At 36.5% G+C, this 23,956-nt stretch overlaps 1 protein-coding gene across 1 annotated transcript in view; it reads left to right on the top strand.

Annotated features, from left to right (window-relative positions):
* LOC124642306 (O-acyltransferase like protein-like) overlaps positions 1 to 23,366 on the top strand; it is a 36,963-nt gene extending 13,597 nt beyond the window's left edge. The window contains exons 2-13 of the mRNA XM_047180670.1: positions 93 to 247; positions 2,184 to 2,354; positions 5,596 to 5,752; positions 6,002 to 6,104; positions 7,572 to 7,659; positions 12,792 to 12,958; positions 13,629 to 13,814; positions 18,787 to 18,966; positions 19,493 to 19,643; positions 20,088 to 20,268; positions 20,788 to 20,930; positions 21,335 to 23,366. Of these exons, the coding sequence (XP_047036626.1) occupies positions 93 to 247; positions 2,184 to 2,354; positions 5,596 to 5,752; positions 6,002 to 6,104; positions 7,572 to 7,659; positions 12,792 to 12,958; positions 13,629 to 13,814; positions 18,787 to 18,966; positions 19,493 to 19,643; positions 20,088 to 20,268; positions 20,788 to 20,930; positions 21,335 to 21,547 (1,895 nt within the window). The 3' untranslated portion in view covers positions 21,548 to 23,366. The remainder of the gene's footprint in view (positions 1 to 92; positions 248 to 2,183; positions 2,355 to 5,595; positions 5,753 to 6,001; positions 6,105 to 7,571; positions 7,660 to 12,791; positions 12,959 to 13,628; positions 13,815 to 18,786; positions 18,967 to 19,492; positions 19,644 to 20,087; positions 20,269 to 20,787; positions 20,931 to 21,334) is intronic.
* The last annotated feature ends 590 nt before the right edge of the window (positions 23,367 to 23,956 follow it).

The raw sequence follows: 23,956 nt of genomic DNA, 5'->3' as shown, positions 1-23,956 counted from the left end.
TTTATCAGATCTTCTGTCATGTATTAATTTACTGTGTTTAATTAATTTTGTGTGTAAAATAAATTATAACCCCGATATTTCTTGTCCAACAGAAGAACCACCACAATCGATATTCGACTACCACTCGATGCCGGCGCTATCTGAGCTGGATGACTTCGACCTTTGTTTGAAGGACCCTGAAGCTGTCTACTGCATCACAGACCTGGTACTCATGGAAGATGATACGCCACTGTATCAGTTCATTAAGGTAAGGCCAGAATTTTATATTCAGTTAGCTACCACTAGCGGCTTCACTCGTGTCCCGTAGGAACTAATAGGCCTCCCAGAGAAAAATAAATTATAGCCTTCCTCAGTACATTTTTTAATTTATGCAGCAATAACCGAGATTCGCATATTCAAGAAAACTACTAAACGAACTCTTCGGCTTTACAAGTAGGTATGTATAGTGTAGAAGATTCAAATATGGCAAAAGAAAATAAGTAGGTTTGGTATAATGACTAGTAGTATTATAAATGCCCAAGTATATACAGTATATGCTTTCAATCAACCGATCGAGTTAGAATTCGAAATGGAGATAGGTACGGCCCTAGTGTGTGACCTAGTGATTACTTATTACACTCGGGTAAAATCTTGAGTGCAATAAGTAGTCACTTTGCGATGCTAGCTAACCCAAACAATAACAATATAACGTAATTTTGAGTTTTCAACAGTAGGTATGTAAAGATTACCATTAATTGCATCATTATTGATATAAAAAACTAACAACACAAGGAAATCATGCAACTTTGAATGCCATTAGAATGGTAGATTATTATCACTTAAATAATGTACACTTGCCCAAATTACATTACTATAAGGGCTATTGCACTTGTTAAGGTCATAATAATTATTACGCTACAAATTAGGAGCAAGGGCTCTATGGAAAAAAAAAACAAGTGCTAGTCGTACCCTTGCATGAAAGGTTCAGTAGTAAAAAAATATCAAGTCGCACTCTTGCACGAAATGTTCCGTATCCATTCTCTGTATCATCATCATCATCAGCCTATCGCAATCTACTGCTGGACATAGGCAATTCTCTGTATAAAATAAGTAAAAAAAAAATTATCACGGTTGTTGTATGAGCCCCTAAATTTTATTCTAGTTTTCATTATTGGTTTTCATAGCGGCAACAATAACTCATAATCTGCGACTTAATCCGTTGTGTGTCAAAGTTCAGATATACGCGAGACACAATTGATTTTCTATTGTTTTATAATTAGCGACATATAAACACAAGTACCTAGTTAAGCTGTCTAAATATCACGTTTCATGAAATATAGCCTGTTGACGGACGGACAGCGAAGCCTCAGTAATAGGGTCACTGTTTTTCTTTGGGTACGGAACCCTAAAAAGTCCAACATTGCAATAGTGACCGGTAAGCATTAAGGTCTTACAAATGTTCACGGACTTTAACTTTAATAATATGTGTCCAGACTTCTATTGCGTTCAAACATTACCTTGACACAGTATTTGGTGTACCACATGTTAATATTTGCCTTCTTCACTCGATTTGTTTGAAAGGGACTTGAATTGCGAGTTCATTGACCTTGTTTTGGCGGCTAAGTGTGGAAGTGGGTAGTGCAACTTGTTGATGAAGTTTATTGGTCTGGGTTTAAGACAAATACATTTGCATGACTTATGTCATGGGTTAATTTCTATTTATTAATAACAATTTTACGATCTATGCTTATGTAATGAAAGCTGAAGAGATAATTATTTATTTTAAACGCAATGATGCCTGGAACTACTGATCGGATTTGAAAATATCTTATTGCGTCAAATAGCCCATTTCTCAGGAAAGGCTACTTATTGTATGGGTGCATAGAGAACCACGGAGCTACCTCGGGATGCGGGTAAAACTGCTGGCAAGCTAGTCGTTAAATGTGAACAAATAGTTGCTGCCTGGTACTCAATGGTCTTACAAATTTTCAAATCTTTATAATGACCTAGTGAATTACTTTTCATAGTAGCCTGATAATGTATCTGTTATACTTCTTTATACTAGTCTACCTTGCATTGATGATAGACAGCCGTTTGACCACTATCTCACCTGATTGTCAGATTACTACATAAGTCTTAATCCTAAATTCTTCTTTTCCGATTCAGAATATATGAATACTAATCCTAAATTCTCTTCCATCCAGAATTTTTCATCGCTCAGCTACAAGAACTATGAGCATACCAAACTCCACCGAGGAGTGTGTGCGTCCCAGCATTGTGCCATGAACACCTCTCATGCTGACGCCGGTAACTCAACTGCTGATGCTCTGAAGGACTGCCTCAATGCTACTATACATCAAGGGTATGGATTGCAGGTAAGGATAAAAATAATGTTCAATGTGCACATATTTACGGAATACTAGCAATGAACTTATATTTGTATACACCTTAAACGTAATAAATGGCATCAAAAAATTGCTCCTAATCGCTGTCACTGAGTAACCAAAAGGCTGGCAGCGTTGCTTTATGGGAAATAAAAGCCAGCATTTGGGTCCCGGGAAGTGTCAACCAATTAATTAAACCAACCATGTTTAATTAGTTTGTACGAAAAGCAGGTACGGGTATACTTGAAACTTACTGGTCGGTAAGCTAAGCGTGTTTTCTTCAACCTCTTCAATCTGCCGTCATCTCACAAGTAATATACTTTCTAGCTATATCGACCTTCACACTATCTAGCAATTGTTTCTTCGATCACCCTCTTTATCATATATTATACCTCTACATGTCGTCTTCGTCATATAAAAATCTTCATCACAACCCATACTTGCTCATTATGAAGACAATTGTACTTTGAAGTTTTTTTTCCATGTTTTTTATATACCATTTACGTATTTTATTTTTAGACCAAAATGTGACCCTTTTACGAAAACGAAAGTTACTCCATTAGCACAATTTGACCGAAAATTCATTTACCATGTGTTCCTTTTACGACTATTTTTGGCAATTATTGGTTTAAGTTACGACCAGCACATCTGTTACAAAAAGCGTTTAGTTTGGACCATTTGGTCAAGTGATATTTTTTGCGAAATATGTACCTTGCTTATTCACTTTGTTTTAGGGCAATTTGTATATGTTACCGTAAGATTACAAACATCGTTAGATTACAATCTATCTCGAGAGATTGTAAACTGTCGAATTATTGTGAACCGTAACATTTGATTGCAATTTAACGCATTATTTTTCGCTATATTATAATCTATCGATGAGAAATTGTCAAATTGTCAACTGTCCGAAAGCTCTCTCTGATTGGTCAGTCTTTTTGTAAGATCGACCAATCACGACCAGCCGTTCTGTTCCCATGGAGTTCCCGTAGAGTTAGGAATGAAATAGAGGTGTCAGTTAAATAAAATAAATGCTCTTCAAAAATTCTTCAAGTATTAAATTTATATAAAAATAACTCTTATAAAAATACAGTTAGGTATTTTGTCTTCAAATACAAACTAATATTTAAAAATAAAATAAAAGGGGTGCTAATTAAACAGGCTTCTTTTTAATATCATTATTCGCCCCCAAAAATGTATGTTGCCTTCTAAATTACTAAGTCAGCCACAATTAATAAAGCGTCGAGCATCTAAATAATACTATCTTAGCCACGAGTTATCTTCCACTCTAAATACAACTCAGCATGATGGTTATTTTTTTGCATCTAAATTTGTAGCATGCATTCTAACAGTAAACTTCTTAAATACTATTAAATGACATCATAAAAATATTTATTTACCTTCTAATTTTGTAACTCGTACCTACTGAGTTTTTTGTTTAAAATATAACACATCCCATATTAATTGACCCAGCATGGAAGTAAGCATGCAACATGCAGCAAGCATAACTTCTGTCACGGCTCCGGCGCTGCAGGGCTCCGGCGGTCCCATGCGAGCTTATCGTCGCAGATGGTTTTCACGCTCACCACCGCAGCTTCGGCTTGCTGGCCGGCGGAGCCGGCCAGCCTCAGCCGCGGCGGCGAGCGCTGAAACTACCTGCGCCTCAGCTCGCAGGCCGCCTCGCCCCTCCGCGCCTACGCGGTTTTGAATTGCACTCTAGGGGTAGGGCAGACAAGACTACGTGGAGTCGGTTTTGCAGCGATTCGTTTTCGTCACTAACTTCAATTTTTAATACAATTTTTAATTGTGTGTAATTTGAGTCTTAAAAATTAAGTACAATTTTTGATTTTATAAAAAATTAAACCGTCACTTATTTTTGCACGTCAAAGAGCTGTGACACCGGGAGTTGCAAAGAACATTGTCTTTTTTGACGTTCTACCAATCAGCGCGCAAGATGCATTCCGTTCTACGCCAGTTGACAATTTGACCGCTCTACATCGCTCTCGATCTTACAAAAAGACTGACCAATCAGGGAGAGCTTTCGGACAGTTGACAATTTGACAATTTCTCATCGATAGATTATAATATAGCGAAAAATAATGCGTTAAATTGCAATCAGGTGTTACAGTTTACAATAATTCGACAGTTTACAATCTCTCGAGATAGATTGTAATCTAACGATGTTTGTAATCTTACGGTGACATATATATAGTTAGATGGTCAGAAGCCAATAAGTCTGACAGCAGTCTAACCAAGGGGTATCGGGTTACCCGGGTAACTGGGTTGAGGAGGTCAGATAGGCAGTCGCTTCTTGTAAAGCACTGGTACTCAGCTGAATCCTGTTAGACTGGCAGCCGATCCCAACATAGTTGGAAAAGGCTCGGAGGATGATGAGTTAGGTATATGTATATAGATAGTTTGGTATTCATACTAATAATTATTATTTTTAACTTTTAGTATAGTAAGAGTATTGTAAAGCATAAAAAATATTTGCAGGAGGTCTAAACAAGTCATCATCTGCCTAGCCTTGTGCCAACTGTATTGGGGTCGGCTCCCATCCAGAAAAATAAATTGAAGGGAATAAAAAACGAGAAAACGAAATTTTCCACCCTACCTATAAAACCTTTGTCTTCATGCTCATCAATAGACTTTCCAATACATTTGTACTCTAACAAAAAAACTTTTTGTATTAACAAAAGCTTTTAAATAAAATACGTTTCAGTCAATATCGGATCCAATTTGGAAATTTAAGCAAGCGAATGAATATAGCTGCTCTACTGTTCTATCCTATCAATGTATTGAATTGTACGATTCATTCGTACTATAGAGTGCTATTCATTGTCCTATATTTTTGTTAACGCCATTGACATCAAAACTGGCCTGGTTTGATTATTTTGTTTTTGCCTGAGGCTTTGTTAGGTCTATTTTTGATCTACATATTATCTGGGTGTTTTTATTTTCCTGAGTGCCTCGTTGGTCTAGGTGTCACATAGTTCGACTGTTGTGTTCAGGTTCCTGGATTCGCTTTACTAAAATCGCTTTACCGGTTTTTATAATCTGTCACAAAGCACGTGAATGTTGAGCCTGCGCCTGATCTCTCTCCGGTGGTGTTGAATTGCCGTCCTATCCTACTAAATTATTTTGATTGTTTATGAAAATAGCATTGAGCTCCCCTGCATCACTTTTGTACATATGTACAGTTCTTTTTTTTCTAACCTTACTGATACATTACCAGGTGGAATCCCTATCGGTGAGGTACTGCAAGACCCAGAATGACTACAAACCGCCTGATGTCCTGGACTACGTCATAGGAGTGCTATTGCTGGCTCTACTTCTGGTCAACCTGGGATGCTCGTTCTATTACTTCTTCTCGCCTGTTGAGAAGGAAAAAGGTAAATAAATACCTTCGTGATTGTGAATGTATGAAGTTAGCTATTTAATGCCTTGTTTTGTTCATATTTTTCTCCGAAGCCAATAGCAGCCAACTTTGGACAAGCAAATCTTCTTGACAATATCTGTACGAACAAAAACTCAAAGAGTAAAATAGCTAAATTTATTTTTGCCAAGATATTTGGCGTAAACCGTATGATTGCATTAACTTTTATAAAAGGCAAATTAGTAACTAATGTCTTTTGTTTCAGCTAACAAATTCATGCTAGCTTTTGCCATTCAAAAGAACTGGAAAGCTTTGAAATATGGAGGCAGCGCTGAAGGTGGAATCTTCAAGTGTTTCCAAGGATTAAGGTTAGTTTCTTAACGATTATGATGATATCCTACCAGTTTGCGAACCAAAATTGCGTACGCGAAGGTGTGGTGTGAGTCCACTACTAGCAATTGTTTTGAACTTCAGCAGTCAACCATTGAGTCATCTGTAGGCAGATACTTTGGATGCATGGGCTCTTGAACAGCAAAACCATCATTGAATGTACTAAACTTACAAGTTATTTGTCCTTTTAGTTCGAAACACTAAATATATAATGTTAAAGGTTTTGGATGTCTGTCGTAGAGTCATAAATCAATTCGCATATTGTTTTAAGTACACAATTTGAGCTTTATGTTATGTTTGCTTTAAACGAAATAGCTCTGTGAGTACCTGATAAAGTTACCTAGACCTACTTAAACACTAACGACCAACAGTAATTATTATGATGAATCATACAAAATAATTTTGGCATATCTTGACAATTTAACAGATTTTTTGTGCCGTCATGCAAAATGGTATGGTTGTGGTCATGACGTTTCTTATTTGCCAATCATTTTTGACCACAGTTGGGTAGAGTCGAAATTGCTTTGCGGATTTGAGAAACTTTAGCAAAGTAGCCCAGAGCCTGAATGTTCGTGATTGATACACCCCTGCATCGGAGAGCTCGTAAATGTCGGTACTGCACCAGATCTCGGATTGATATCCCAACGGACTATGAGGATATTGAGAGATTGAGGGTATGACAGAGTGCACAAATGCTCTCTTGTAAACGACCCCACTATTATGTTGTTTCTTGAGAGACCATATTATTATTTATCAATGAAGAATACATATAATCACAAAATGTTGTCGTTTGCAGTCCTAAAAAACCTTTTTCAATAAACTTGGCACCTTCCCACCACCTCAATCAGTCACATTTTCATCCATGATTAAAGTTCTGTTGAAAAATATTGACAAAATATTCCCTGGTGATTAAAGCTCGACATGATTGCGCGGTGGCTCTGCGGTCGTTGGTAATCGATGCATCCACGATATGACGGTTATAACGTAGCATTAACTATTATGCAGGTTGTAGGCAGGTATAATTTTAATGTGGGGATAAATATTTTAGTGTTTTGAATGGCTTATTGACTGATTTCTATTGAATATACGAGTATGGACGAGTACAACACGCAGCACCTTAACCAAAGGTAAACACCTTGATAAATAATCTGCTATAATTATAAAGAGCCAACTCAGTAGTAGCAGAGTTGTGTGAGACAGTAAAACAACTTCAATCTTGTAAAAAAACTCTGGACTCTAAAGTTAGAATTACGCTCTGGTTATTTTATAAAAAAACTGACTTCCACCAGTAGTTTCATCCATGTTCTCTGGGAACTAGGCACTTTGGTTATCAGGATAAAAAGTAGCCCATGTTTTTCCTTTTCTGAGGCTCTATGCTATTTGTATTTTATTTAAATTAGTTCCGAGGTTTTGGAGCTTTTCTTACATGGCATGTTTTGTTTCAGATTTTACACTATGGTGATGATTCTTGGACTTCACTCGATGATCTTCATCGGCTACGGCTACACGGCAAACCCCGAGTTTATTGAAAATGTAAGTTATTCCTATATACATACATACTCCATGGATTGGATCTTGTCTATGGATCTTGAGGGTCCTCCTTCAAGCGACTAGGTAAGAGCAAACCGGCAATACCCTCATTATAACCTGAAGTTCTTGAGAGTATTACTTCGAGTGACCAGATAAGAGCTAACCTATGTATTTACCTTACTGGATCCGGATCCATAACCCTCCTTCTGGCACTGTCGGGCAAGGCGATTATTGCACTATAGTTATCGGCACGAATCTTGAGCTCTGACCTTCACCTGCGCAGAAGTGATTTATTGGGTCCCTTTTGTGGTATGAAGTGAGGCGCGGGGGCGGGCTAAAGCGGTGATTGGCCCGCAGTGCATCGCGTCATAGCCTTCACTCGGGGTTGGTTCTTTGCTAATAAATCACTTCTGCGCAGATGTAGGTCAGAGCTCAAGATTCGAGCCGATAACTATAGCTGTTCTATTGTTTTATTTCCTCCTGTCCTGTACTCACCGCTTGCAATAATATAACAGACAGCACAGCATTTAGTAACGTATATATTCCTTTCAGTTAGGCTTTCGCAATTTAGTGCCAGTGTGAAGTAAATGCCAAAGTCTTATTATGGTTCTATGTCTACATATTTATAGTGTTATTTGTAAACCTGTTAACTCATGGATACCTACATCTATTTCATGTTTGTTTGTATACCTACTAATAATATAGATAATCTTGAGAACTATTGGTCCTATTGTATTAAATCATTCAGTCACCTAGAAGCATAGAATAGCTACAGATGTAGAATAGTTATAGAATATGAAAAGACCTAGGTTTCCATAACTTTCCGTACTCTCTAGTTATCTTATAATAGTCATCATGTAAGAAATTAGAGTTATTTAAAGTGGTTATAATAGATCTAAGTAAGGAAAATCACGTTACTTGGAAGTAAACTTCTTCATAAAACATTATTTACTAGACAGCAAAATTACGTTACAGAAACATCTCAAACAACTAGACCAATTTCTCACTTACTTATTTTATAACTTTTCAGTACGTAATAATTCATTACACTCATTTGACTTTTTTACCAAATAAATAAACAAAACATAGTAATAAAATACGTTACACACCGCATACCTATTTCATCGCAGGAAACGTAAGATCGTGTTCACTATTCCTTGCATTAGTATTAGTTAAGTAAAACAGGTTGCTTGCAATAGCTTAGCAGGTACTGTTTATGCAGTATTGCGTTAAATGCAGTGGGCAATATGAATTAAATGTATAAGATACTCTATGTATATAAATCTTTATTGTATAAAAATATCTTCGATGTGTATACCGGGTAACTGGGTTGAGGGGGTTAGATAGGGCAGTCGCTTCTTGTAAAGCACCGGTACTCAGCTACATGCGGTTAGACTGGAAGCCGACCCCAACATGGTTGGGAAGAAGGCTCGGAGGATGGATGCATAAATAAAAACTGATAAGGTTTATTGACGACATTAACGCACTCTCATCATCTGCCTGTTTCCAACTAGGTATATTGGATTAGAGTAGGCCGAAACTACGGAACCGATTTACCTATATAATTTCTTTCAATGTTAGGAGACGAACTTTCCCCAGGGGACATATGGGCTGTATTTTATCTGGATAAGAGATATGGCTTCCGCGGTAAACAGCTCCGATGTCTATATTTAAAAAATAACTTCTAAACGAAATGTATTTTTTTTTTTTTGTTCATTATTGTCAGGGTAAGGTTAAAATAATTATTGACATTAAGACATACCTACCAATATGCATTCACATTTGTATATTATTATAACTTAGAATCAATTATAACTATGCGTAGGTACCTACTTAAAGTAGACTGTCCTTATATTAAAATTGAAAGTGTTAGTTTACTACGCACTCAAGGTAAAACCGCTAAAACAATTTAGATGGAACTGTTTATGACCATAGAATAGATTTGAGGCCTTGAAAATGTACATAGCATTTTTCAAGGTGCATTAAGTAGATCACACTCATGCTGCAATTAAAACGGACGAAAAGTACCTATAAAAAACATTTTCGTTCAAAATGTCGGTTTCCCTAAAGACTTGATTCACAAAAACTATCATAACTCAGTCATCTTTAAACATATCCATACCAAAATTGCTCCAAAATCTTCAGTAATAAAATACCTTTCAAACACTAAAATAATTTACACAATCGCTTCAGTAGTTTCCGAGTTAAATACAGACAAACAAACGTCATTAACGAAAGGTAAACACTAGCAGTCTAATTTGATGCAGTTCAAACGGGTTCGCGTTGCGTAAGAGGTCGTTGACATCTCTAGGTCAGTGGATTTCGCGGTTAAGTGTCGTGGTAAGAATAAGGTGTACTTTAGATCTGAGATTTTTTTATTTAAAGGTATATTTTCGTGTAATTTTTTGAAAATATTGGTCACACATTTCAAAATTGGTGAAACATTTTACTGAATGGTTGATTAATTAATTCATCAGCCTAGCCTTTTCCCAACTATGTTGGGGTCGGCTTCCAGTCTAAGCGGATGCAGCTGAGTTTTACAAGTAGCAACTGCCTATCTAACCTCTTACCCGGGCAAACCTTAGTAAGACTGGTTGTTAGAGTTTCTGGCTTCTGACTACCCGTAACGGCTCCTAAAGATGTTTAAATTACAGATGGGATCTACAGTTTAGCATGCTTCAAAAAAATAGCTTAGGGATGTATGTCATGTACCAGGGCCAAAGCATGCCGGGGCTGCGGCATTGTTCGAAAGAGTTACCGCAGCCCTGGTACATAGGCTTTTTTTTTAACGACGTCAAAAATCATCAAATGACCCCTCCCGCTGTGGGTTAGCAGCGGTGAGGGAGTGCCAGACTCTTACTGACTAAAAACCGTCGTGTTCAGTCGCAGGCCTTTTATGTACCAGGGCCGCGGTATCTCTTTCGAACAACCCGCAGCCCCGGCAGCTGATACATAGGCTTAAGATAGAACATGGTGGGTTTTACTTCAGAAATGCATACGTAGTAATTTGGCGCGAAACGGTGCACTTAAACTGCATTCAGTTACAATAAATGCACTTCATTGCAAGATTACTGCAACTGACCACTAAGTAATGAACTGAGTGAGTGACCGCAATCGTTCAATGTAGTGAATTGCTTCCGTTGCGCGCGCGCCTATTGGTAACAACACTTAGCACGTTAGACGAAAGTGATTGGGTAGAAATGTAAGCTGTTTTGCGGATTTTTTTTAGCCGACTGCTGAGAAGTGTCATGTCTTTTATTGTAACTATCATGTCGGCTTACACAGTGCTATCTATAGGTACTAATAAGTTGGATAGAATTTTTTGTGTGTTTCTGTATACTAAAGTACCTCGAAACTACAGACGCGATTTTTTAAATCCTTTGACTGTTAGGAAGATACACTCAGCGCTAAAATGCAAATAAAATACCAATGTTAATGTTAATAAAATGCTAATGTTTACATGGGCTAGGTTTTATACCGATACGGGAAGAAGTTCCCGGGAGCGGTTGGAACAACTACTGTCAGAAAACCCGGCAGTTTTGTTGATAGACAGACACACTAGCCGATTTATCTAATTAGATATATCTACCTAAAATATGTTGAGTATAACATTGAGTAAGTTGAAAAGGATTTACACAAAAACAAGAAAAAATTACAAATAAAAAAACAAACACATAGTGTGAGGTAATTACAACATATACACACTTAATAATAAAAAGTCGTGGTGGCCTAGTGGGCAAAGAACCAACCTCTCGAGAATGAGGGCGCGGGTTCGATCCCAGGTCAGGCAAGTACCAATGCAACTTTTCTAAGTTTGTATGTACTTTCTAAGTATATCTTAGACACCAATGACTGTGTTTCGGATGGCACGTTAAACTGTAGGTCCCGGCTGTCATTGAACATCCTTGGCAGTCGTTACGGGTAGTCAGAAGCCAGTAAGTCTGACACCAGTCTAACCAAGGGGTATCGGGTTGCCTGGGTAACTGGGTTGAGGAGGTCAGATAGGCAGTCGCTTCTTGTAAAGCACTGGTACTCAGCTGAATCCGGTTAGACTGGAAGCCGACCCCAACATGATTGGGAAAAGGCTCGGAGGATGATGATGATGACACACTTAATAATAAAATATATTGCAACCATTATTATATCTAAAAGGAGGTCAGTAATACATACTCGTACGTAGACTTTTTTATTTTATTTTCGTCATCAAACTACAACACCGAAGTTTTAAGCCTTTGATCGATATGTGTTTTTTTCTTTGCGTCATAATTATTAATGTTTGTAGTCGTTGCAGTCGTGGTAGCCTAGTGGGTAAAGAACCAACCTCTCGAGTATGAGGGTATGGGTTCGATTCCAGGTCAGGCAAGTACCAATACAACTTTTCTAAGTTTGTATGTACTTTCTAAGTAATCTTAGACACCAATGGCTGATAATAAGGTGAAGGAAAACATCTTGAGGAAACCTGGACTATAAAGTCTGAAATCACCAACCCGCATTGAGCAAGCGTGGTGATCAACGCTCATCCTTCTCTGTGTGAGAGGAGGCCTGTGTCCAGCAGTGTATAATATATGTTTGGTAAGAATGAATGTGGATCTTTTGTAATAATATAAAAGGTAATTTTAATAATGATGGTACTTTAGTAAAGGTATTATTCAAGGTCATTTACATGTGGCTACTAATTAAACTTATCTGCTATCTTATTGATAATAATCTTTTACATAAATTGATACACTGAAGGAGTGATTGCTTTGATGGTCTTGTTAGTTATTTAGAGCGTGGAGAGACCGTTGAAATTATTTTTATGTTTCTAATTAAAAACTATCAAAATATCCTGTAACGGTTTTATGGCAATACTTTACATCGATGGGTTATTGAAGCCTTTTGAATGAATTAATAGAATTTTTGCCATAAAAAAACCTTACTTTACTTTGTAGAACAAATACATTATTTCATACTTTTCATTTTCAATCTATTATTATAACTTATATTAGAAAGCGGAAGAATTTGTTTGTCTGAATGTGCTTATCTTCCGAACTACTAGTTCGACTTTGAAAGAATCTCTTATCCTGGTGCGCCAATAAGATCCCACAGTCAGGAAGGTTGTTACTTACCTAATTAAATGTATGCCATCTTTTCAGTCCTACGACGATTTCTTCAAAGCCCTGCTCTTCAACGCGCGTGTCATCGTGCAAATATTCTTCGTGATGGGGGGTTTCCTCATGGCGTATAAGATGCTGGTGTATGCTGAAACCCATCCTTTTACCCTGAAGACTGTGCCTATGGCTCTTGTTAATAGATGGCTCAGGTATGTTTTCAAATAGACCTCCTTAATACAAAAAGGAACCAATCTACATATGCCAACATTGAGATAAGTAATAGTAGAAAAGGTGTAGCTAGCCTATTTATCTCGATAAAAATATTCATATGAATTTTCCAGATAATTTTATCATTTATTTATTTATTTACTAGCTTCCACCAGCGGCTTCGCCCGCGTGGTATGTTGATAAAAAGTAGCCTATGTGTTAATCCAGGGTATCACCTGTCTTCATACCAAATTTCAATCAAATCGGTCCAGCCGTTTTTGTGTGATTGAATAACAAACATACATCCATACTTTCTCACAAACTTTCACATTTATAATATAAGTAGGATTCAGGCAAACCAACAACATATTTACAAAACAAGTATGTTGCTTAGTTTAAATTAGTTGCAATATACAAATTTAACTGTAGTAACGACCGTATTGGCTAGTTAGAGAAATGATATCATCATCATCATACTAGCTGAGCACCGTAAACGCCATCCGTCTTGGGCAGCTCGCATCCTTCCATTGTCCTTCGCCTTCTCCAAAAAGTTTATTTTTGTTTCATATTGTCCCCATGGGTATAATCCAACTCTTACACTCCGCCCTCAAGGAAACCTACTGACCCTCCACCGAACAGCAGGACCAGTAATCCATACTTCTTGTATTTCAGATTAATGCCAGCAGTACTAGTAGTAATGGGCCTAGCTATGACATGGGTCCCGCACATGGGCTCAGGCCCCATGTGGGATGCGGTAGTGAAGAGGGAGCGAGACATGTGCCGCATGAACTGGTGGCAGCTGGTCATCCTCAGCCCTAACCTGTTTCCTTTTGAGCATCTGTGCTTGCCTCAGGCTTGGTAAGTTATTTATTAATATTAGTATTAACTAACATTGAACAACATAGGCCAGACAAGATAGAGAAGCTATAGTTTTCCGGCCGTCAGGAAGGTTTGAGTAAACTCTGACATTAAGGGCTTGTTAGGTGATTAAACCTGCCCCATACTTGATAAGAAGAAAAGGTAAGCTATGGACTACATTTTACACGAGCTTAGAAAACTGCCTTCTTGATCAAGTGGACGACTGCTGTGCACGGGGTTCCCGGGTCGGCCCGAAAACGTTTTGTGGTTTTTAGGTAACCCTTATAATAAAGCAGTCCGAAGTGTAGAAGTAGGTGATTGATGCACCCGTGCAATGGAGATCCGGGATAGTACCTACTAAGCCAAAAACTTGAAAACCTGTCTTATAAAGAACTGTTGCATTACCCAGTAACGTTTTATCAACCACATACGTCATTATGACTTAATATGTGATAATGCATGCAGTAATAATATTATGAATTGAAACGTAAAATGCCCGAATAGGTGACAAGGTTATCGTAAAGCTGAATGCTCGCAAACGCTCGCAAACATAAAACGAGTGATTGCAATTACATAAATTCCCCTCGTTAGAGATAAATTACTGTCACTGGGATTTCACATTTTGCATTTTTTGTAGACCATCATTATCTACTTAATTTTAATAATTTCTTCAAGAGAAACAAAACACTATCGGTTTTTTTATAAGCAGGCTTTTTTTATTCTTAGGTTTATCAACACCTACCTGATCTTTTTCTCATATTTTTTTAGGGTTCAGTTTTGGTCTTTTGGGGACCTGAATAAAAACGTTTGTTATTTCAAATGACAACCATCTCTCAGCTCCTACATATACAAACTTACCAAGCAACTCAAAATTGCTTCACAACACATACTTAAAAACACGTAACGCCAATTAAAAACTCAACAACCATAACGGTCAACGAACCCTAGCAAATGATAAGAACGATTTAACTTCAAATGAGTACACACACACTGTAAACTTTTAGTCGGCCGATAGTTTATTCCGGCTCATAAATCAGTGTGAAAATGTATGGTAATGAGCACATAAAAACGATCAGGTATTTGGCCGGTATCAGACCGACTAAAAACTTTGATTAGATAAGATAACATCAATTTAAATAAAAAGTATATCCAAACAGGCTGAAAATCAGCACATTTTGGAGGTCAAGTTTACAAAAGACAGCCCCCAATAAGCCCGCCCTTCACCACTTCCTGTATGTATTTTTGCTGGGAAGAAGAAGTGGTGGAACGAACTTCCCAGCAATTGAATTCACGACTTTGCATAAAAAATTTTTTTTTTCAAGCATCGGAGCAATTGTCGGCCGACTATTTAGTCTGCAGTCTGCTGCAAATAAACAATTACTTGCGAAGGAAAAAGGAAACAGCTTATGATAATCAGAGATGCGTGAACTGAAATGTGGCAATTTGTTTGTAAAGCCCGTGAAATTGTTGCGCTTAATGCAAACGCGATCACGCGGAACGAAGGTTTCGAGTATTTTTTGCAGATTTTTTAAAGTAAATGGTTCGATTTGCATGCTTTAGATAGCATATTGACAGTGAAAAATTTAAGTTTTGAGAGTAATTTGATCGAGGAACAAAAATGGCCAAACCATATAATTAAATTAGCAAGAACATTATAATTGTTTCATTAAAATAATATAATAGAGTCTTCAAAAGTGAGTTTGTTTCAAACATATTTCTGAAGGATAAATACTCAGTGAAAGGAATAACTTCATCATTAAAACAAACGTATAAAAGATATAATTAATTATATCCTAGTTACGAAAATAAACATCATATATCATATTTTTAACAAGCATTGCAATTGTTATTACTAAAATAACTTGAATATTTACAAACAGTTGCTTTATACCAACAAAGTTAATGATGATCTACGGATAACACAAACATTAATCTGCTAATAAGTATTTTTTTAACTTTTGTATAATTATATTACTTTATCACTCAACTGTTCTATTCTTTAGTTTTATTTAATCATCATGTAATTTAAATTCAGTTTAACCACTGCACTTTTTGAAACTTACCAGTTAAAATGAGGAGCCTTAGGATTGGTTGTCAGACTTTCTGATTATTCGTAACATCTGACAAAGATACCAAGTTAAATGACAGTCAGAACCAGTATTAAACCTCATTATTCTCCAAACAATTCGAGAAAGAACTTAACAGATGCAACTTAAGGTCAACCAGGGATGTTAATATAATAAAAACAAAAATCGATATGTTAGCTGGCATTAAGGCTGCATGTAGCTGGAGCAAGTTAACATGCGCAAGTGACAAATGACAAGAGCACGCGGGTGGGTGGGTATTTTGCTTTGACACATGCGCGAGTCGCTGGACCCGCACGTTTTTAAAATGCATGTAACCTGCGCATGTGTCTCAACATGCGCAAGCTACTTGCACTATGTAGATGCATCCTTAATGATTTATAGTGTGGTAGGAAACGTCACTTACCCAAAGCGATGCAACCAGTCTTGGCTATGACGAATGCCTTCCTTCCTACAAACCTTACGGTTACAACAAAATTATGCTGTTCGATAATGACTATATTACTTGCCAGTGTGTAGATTTTAAAGTATAATAGGTGAGAATTACTTTTTAATAAAGATTAATAAACCTTAATTAAAGACTTTAATACTTTTTAGAAGTCCCTACAATTGAATTATTAAGAAAGGTGGTGAAAGTAGACGAAATAGTTTCAATAGGCTGCGGGTGAAAGACATTAAACCATTTTAAACATAAACCTATTTACAGTCGTACTGCAAAACGCAAATAGAGACAAATCCAAACAACAAACTTGCGGTGGACTGCACCATTTTACTATGACGATAACCAGACCATTTTCAGTTGTCACATCGCCGATTTGACGGTTGGTTACAGTTTAGTTATCGTTATAGTTAAACAGTGCAACTCACTCTCAACTTAGATTTAATTTAGGCACCTACTAACATGTATTGACAAAACTTATACAGACTTCAGTCATTTCTTAACCACAAGCTCCTACAAATCTAGATTACTTAACAGATTTATCTCGAAAAAAAAAACAATATCTGGAAGTGCTAATTTTTCAAATGTAGGTAATCTACTTTTTTTCGCTATCCGAGATTACAGTCTCATTTCTGTCTGTCTAGACGGTATGGCCTTACGAACCGAAATCTGATTAGACAGCCAGACATCTGTTATGTAACGTATCTAATATTATCATTGTTTCTACGTAAGTAATGGAAAAAAAGGAAATTGGGAAAAGAAATTAGTATTTTTGTTGAGGTATATGAAATTCTCTTGATGGGTTTGAATTGTTATTTTTCCATTACTTTAAGTATATAGAATTAGATTAATAGATTGCCATGGCATGGGCATGTAATCAGGAGGGATGATACGCATGCAACAAAGTGTGTGCTAAGTATGAATGTAGATGGATGGAGAGGAAGAGGAAGACCTAAGAAAAGATGGAGGGATTGCCTGAAAGATGACATGAATAAGAAGGCAGGGAGTGCCAGTATGACGACTGACAGGGAAAAATAGGAGAGGATGACATATTGCGCCGACCCCAAATAAAATTGGGAACAGGGCAGGAAGAAGAAGACTCTATATATATAGAAGAAGACGTGTTAGTTACACTACTTATAACTTAAGAATGGTTGAACCGTTTAAGATGAAAATTAGACAGAAGGAAATAGGAAACTTTTTATAAATCCGGCTACGGGAAGCAGTTATCTCGGAACGCTAGTGAATAGTTCCAATACCTACCTCAATAGTGGGTGTTGAAAGCGAGTATAAAATCTTGTTTTTTAATACACTTTTGATACTGCAATACACTAAATTAATTAACTAATAAGAAGTAGTAAGTGGAGTAGTCAATATTAGCTACTTACCATGACCGAATTTCCACCTGAAGGACAATTCAAATAGAACAGAAAAACAATTACACCAATAGAAACCATGATTTTATTTTCTTTTTTTCTATAACAATCACCACGAAGGTTTCTCGCTTTTCCCTTGACCTCCATACATTTCATCATTCGTCAGATTTTCTTACCACTTACGACAATAAAGCAAATATTAAGAGCAAACATCATGAGCAATTTGAGTCTTATTGCTCAAGTCACAAGGTTTATTTTACAAGCGTTGCGCAATTTAGAGTAAATATAGTCTTTGTCCAAGGCAAGTTTAAGTTGCATTCGTAATTAGAGTTGAGAAATGTTAAGAAAGATGGTATCTTTATCTTTTTCGTGCGCTTTTGGAGGGTAATCAAATAAATGGGATTTCCTTGACATGGTTTAAGAAGTGACAATAGTTTAAACAACCGTTTAGAAGTGCTCCTTGAAGAACTCGTTTGTTGAAGTATTTACTTTCACGTTAACACAACTTTATTTCTTTTGCAAGCAAAAGAATGTAATAGAATTTAAGAAAAATAATTTTCTTTATTTTATCTTTGTGTGTAGGTATACAGTTCCAAAAAAAAAATCTTAGAGGATGTAAAATGGTCCCTCATGAAGACAACAATCCTATTTAAGTAATACATTCCCACTTTCCTTAATATCACAAATACCAAAATGTACAAAACTCTTTACTTAGATATTATTTTTATTTGTATTTTAGTAACACATAGTATACAGAAATAAAAGAAAGCTTTACTATCATAGATATTTTCTGTGTATTTTTGAAATCTATACTAATATTATAAAGCCGAAGAGTTTGTTTGTTTGTTTGAACGCGCTAATCTCAGGAACTACTGGTCCGATTTGAAAATTTCTTTCAGTATTAGATAGCCCATTTATCGAGGAAGGCTATAGGCTACTTTTTATCCGGGTTCGTGCCGAGGTTCCCACGGGATGCGGGTGAAACCGCTGGCACGAGCTAGTACCTTATATTATACCATAACAACTGGCAAACAAACATTCTAATCACCTTAAAACCTAACTTTTCATTCCAGGTACCTCGGCACCGACACCCAGCTCTTCCTCATAACCCTGGTCGTGCTCCTCATTATCTGGAGATGGCCCAGGAGTGGAGTACCAGTGCTGTCAGCTGTGATGGTCATCAGTCTACTCATCCCCTTCTTGCAGAGCTACTTTATGAATCTTCTGCCGATTAGGGTCAGCATATTCCCAGAGTAAGTAGCATTGATTGGTTTTTCTAGATTTCGTCCGCGATTTTGGTTGCCTCATGTGGTGTCTAACACTGAAAGATTTTCTAAATCGGACTAGTAGTTCCTGAGATTACCACGACCAAACACACGAAAACTTTCAGCTTTATAATATTAGATGGATTTCGGTGTTACTTATTGTATTTTTTTTTCATATACAAAGTAATTTTCATACCGTGCATGTATGTTTATTTTTCACTTCATTTTACTGACATTCTATCGTAAACATAACATTGCTTAATTTCACCAACACATCTTAAACGGGCCCTCAAGTCAAAGAAAGCCCTAATCCTCACTTGAAGTATTTTCACACAAATATACTAACAGTACTTCAATCTCTGCTTATGCCATAATAGAAATCGTGACACACATTATTTTTGAACGTGACTTCGAAAGATATCCAAAATTTTCGCTCATAACTTCCCCAACACCCAAAACGAAAACATCTTACCTCCCTAACTTTTTGCTTTACAATATTCGACTTTATTTCCAGGTCTATAAGGGATATTTTCGGGTACAATGATACGTTTTACCATGCGTATGTGTCTGCTCAAGGCAATTGGGCTGGATACCATCTAGGAGTACTAACTGCGTACTTCTATCATAAGGCTCAGCAGAAGAAATGGGATCTTAGAGAATCTATGGTAAGTTGCGGAAAATTTTAGTATTTTTACATAAGTACCAATAAATTGTCAGCAGTTTATTTAATCACGGTGTAATTCAAATGAGTAGTCGTTTGACCAGTAGTTTTTATATGATTTAAAATGAAAAAGTTTGGACCCAAATAGATGGAATCAAGTATTCATTTAGGATTGACTAAACCGTCGAAATAATTTTATTGATCCTACTATATTTGGCTATATTTTTAAAAAATCCAGAAACGTAGTGTAAAAACATACATAAATTCATATAAAAATTTAACATGTAAAACATCTAGTATCAAGTGTTGTTTGTTTAGTTAAAAACGGTGATTTCTAACTAAACAAAAAATTGCTATAGGCAAAACAGAACTAATCCTTCAAACAAATTTCAACCTTACCTACAAACCCTTAAAGACCAATTTAACACCTCACCTCATCCAATTCCAGCTGATGAAGCTCCTCTGTCTCATCTCCATCCCCGTGGCCGGTGGTACCGTCCTCATGGGATGGGACTTGCACCACCGTGAGGCATCAGCCTTCGAGTCTGCCATCTTCAACGCTTTGAACCAGAACTTCTTCGCTCTGGCTATCTGTGTGTTCATCATTGGGTACTTTTATAGGTGTAATAGTGAGTATATTGTTTTTTTAATAGTTTTTAGTTAATAATAAGGTAGATTAGTCCTGGTTTAGCTAATGCTGTGAGATCTCAACCTTGTTATCCACTAAGCAGCTCCTATAGTTTTAATGTACACAAAACTTACAGAAATAAGTGTTACAGCCAAAATGTGGTAATCTACCCAATTTAATTATCTTGATCTTGTCTGTTATACGTATAATTTTTCCCTATCGAAAATATTACCATGAAATAGTGAGTGAAATAAATAAATATCCCAAAAGCACTCTGTCTACTGATGATGAGATCTATAAAAATTTTGAACTTAGTTTGAGGCTTCGACATATTTATAGAAATTTGAAGCTTTTAAAGTGATGATTTTCAAGAAAGAAAAAAACACAACACGCGACAAATACAATAAGTAACAAGGATTCCAATAATGGTTGTGCCAATAGTTCCAGTTCAGCATTACACCAAACAGCGAGTGTCTAACTCAAGATTTCAACCGAACCTAACAGGAGTTTCTTTTCCTAGGAATCTACGTGGCCTCCGTAGAATGGGGTCCACTACAGCCCCTGGGTAGGATGTCCTACTGTGCCATGTTGCTTCACGCGACGGTGCTCAGGACTTATGGGGGACAGATGAGGAGATCCTTCTATGCTACTGATTATACTGCTGTGAGTATGAATACTAATTTACCTCACAAAAACTCAAGCTCAATTCTTCAGAAAATAAGTTGATGAACCGCAGGGGACTGTTAGTAAGATATACTGCTAACGGAAGAGGTCAGAACAAATGTACATAGACAAAGCTAATGAAAATAAGTACCTAACAGGGAGTGGCGCCATAAATCCGAAGTTCTAGACGTAGCAAAAGTCTGTAAAGGAAAGGTTATATTCTATTAACATTATTTATCAGGTGTGGACATAGTAAATGAAAAATATTTTCACAACAAGATAGACTTTCTTGCATTTTTAGCCCGATAGCTGGACATAAAGTTGCGATCTTATTGCAATCAGCAAAATTTGGATAAACAGAAGTTATTTTTGAGAAGAATTCTAATACCAATATTGTTTTACAGATTATGCTCTACGCCGGTATAGTAACAACCACCTACATTTTTGCCTTACCCCTCTATCTCTTCGTGGAAGCCCCAGCCTGCCAGCTCCAGAAACTCCTACTAGGACCCAAGAGGAAACCTCAGGAACGAAAGGAGAAAGAAAATTCAAACGCTAACCATGTCAAACCTGGCATTTCCAACGTCTCTGTGAATACAGTCTCTACGCATATATAGATAAGGTCGCTTTTTGCGTAGTTGTAGCACAGTTTAAGGCAGCGTTCAAACTGAGCTGGCTGACAGCTGTCAAAATATGTCAGTGTCTAAGCATACTACGCATAACGTTTCATCAGTTAGATGCGAACGCAAAAGTGAATATGTATGGAAATACAATAAATTGCGTAACATTCGTTCACATTCAGCGGCTAACAGTCAGTTTAGTTTGAACACAGCCTAAATTCATTCTCTTGTTAACAGTTGTGAACCTACTTACGTTCGTAACAATGTCACTCACAAAAGCATGTGCTCGATGCACGACACTCAATACTGACAGCACCGGTAGCACCGGTAGAAGCTCGTCGATGCACATGCGTGTGTGAGTGACATTTTTACGAACGTTAATACAGTCAACTTCAGGTCAATGGTAACAGTTTTATAGGAAAATCGTACTTATTACTATTGAGTTAAGGTGCATGACAATTACCACTAATGTGCAGTCTACCGTACGTAGCTTCACAACTGTACATCTTTATTCTGTGGCTGTAGATATTTTTTTGGAAGTATGATGATGAGCACTGAATATTTTCTTTTCTAGTATATTAATTGGTTTTGGAGATTTCAGGCTTTTGCTTAAATTGACTTCTAAAGGGAGATTATTAAAATTAATTCTAGATTCTCTTGCTGATTAGATGATTTTTGTAAGCACTGCTTTGTAATCATTAGTTTCAGATTTTTTAAGGATTGTTACTGAAGGCCTTCACACAGTTTTGCCGCAGTTTTAATTGAGAAAATATAGCCGTTTCGGCCTGATGTGTAATCGCGCTAAGTATTAAAAAGTAGATTTTCGAGATATTAGGATAATAAGCTTGTGAAATGGTATTCCAATCCAAGCATCACCAAGTAAGTACCTTACAAAGAATGTTACTATAATCAGAGTAAAGTTTTTTTTTTAAACTAGTAGATCTTACCAACCCGCATTGAGCAAGAGCGGTGATTAACACTCAATTTTTCTCCGTGTGAGAGGAGGCCGCCAGCCCAGCATTGGGACGATAAAAAAAAGGCTGTAACAGAACAGATCTTATATTTCTAGTGAATGAAGTTTGTCATTTTGACTCTATCAAGCTTTAAAATAGTTTTGAATAAATCCGTGCTGTCATAACGGCACAGCTTGTACGATATACATCAAAATGTCTTGTAATGCCATCAGGCGGATCTCACACTACCGCGCACCATGTATGACCTGCATCTATTATACAGTATTGACAGTTTTAAGTGATTTTTTTTATCTCTGTCGTGATTAGATTGTCATGTCAAGAAACATTGTCATCAATTCTGTGTAACTCTACAAAGTTATACTGGCTCAAAGATACTGTAAATGTAAATAAAATCATCATCATCTGCCTAGCCTTTTCCGAACTATGTTGGGGTCGGCTTCCAGTCTTACCGTATGCAGCCGAGTACCTACCAGTGTTTTACAAGGAGCGACTGCCTTATTAAAAATATTATTTAGCCTACACAAAATAAAGTGTATTTTCATAATGATGATGATTTTCATAGTCCAGCCGAGACAGTGATCATACTACATAATCAAAACGAAAAAAAATTTGCATCTATCTATAGCATCGAAGCAGGATATGGTAGTGTGAGATCCACCTAAGCATTATGGAGACAACAGATGTGTCCTTATGGTTCCGTACATAAATATCAGTGTATTAAAGTACATACATAGATGTTAAGAAATGTATTAAGATTGTAAAAGATAGGAAGACTTTGTACATAGTGTTAAATAGATTACAATGATGTATTTTTGTACTTAATAAATATATTTTTATATAAATTGTTGTTTTGATAACCTTTGAAAGACGTTGTAATAATAGACAAAACCCAGACAATTTGTTACTTCATAAGTCTCGATTATGTATACTTGTAGAAATCGCGAAAGTTTATAAACTAATTTGTTACTGTTTACTTGAACGAGTGGCGCAGAATAAATATTTATTTGACAAACAAACAGTGCCGCACACCTGTAGAATCTGTCTCTACTTTTTTCTGACAGTAAATGTTTTTTTATTATTATTTTGAACATAGGTAAACAAATGTGTACATATTTACATAAAACTTAATATAATCTTAATATGATACCTATAATTAACTGAAACTATAATACTGCTTTGTGCGTTCGATTCCCAGGTTAGTTAAAATCAAAATTAATTGATTTGCAAAATAATGTGTAGATGATAAACATAAGTAGTTATAATTTAATTATATATTTTTTTAACTTTTCTCTTTGCCATTTTCAGTAGGTTGGCTTTCGCTTAATGACACAAGGCCCTTTTCATTCAACTTGGATATAACTTGCTCATTTCCCTAAGAGCACCCTACAAACAATACTTTGATTGCATTCACGATTTCTTAAAAAAAAAAAAA

This window comes from Helicoverpa zea, chromosome 24 (genome assembly GCF_022581195.2).
Source record: "Helicoverpa zea isolate HzStark_Cry1AcR chromosome 24, ilHelZeax1.1, whole genome shotgun sequence".
In the NCBI taxonomy this organism is placed as follows: domain Eukaryota; kingdom Metazoa; phylum Arthropoda; class Insecta; order Lepidoptera; family Noctuidae; genus Helicoverpa; species Helicoverpa zea.
The sequence above is the reverse complement of the archived record's forward strand: the minus strand, read 5'-3'. Positions and strand labels throughout refer to the sequence as shown.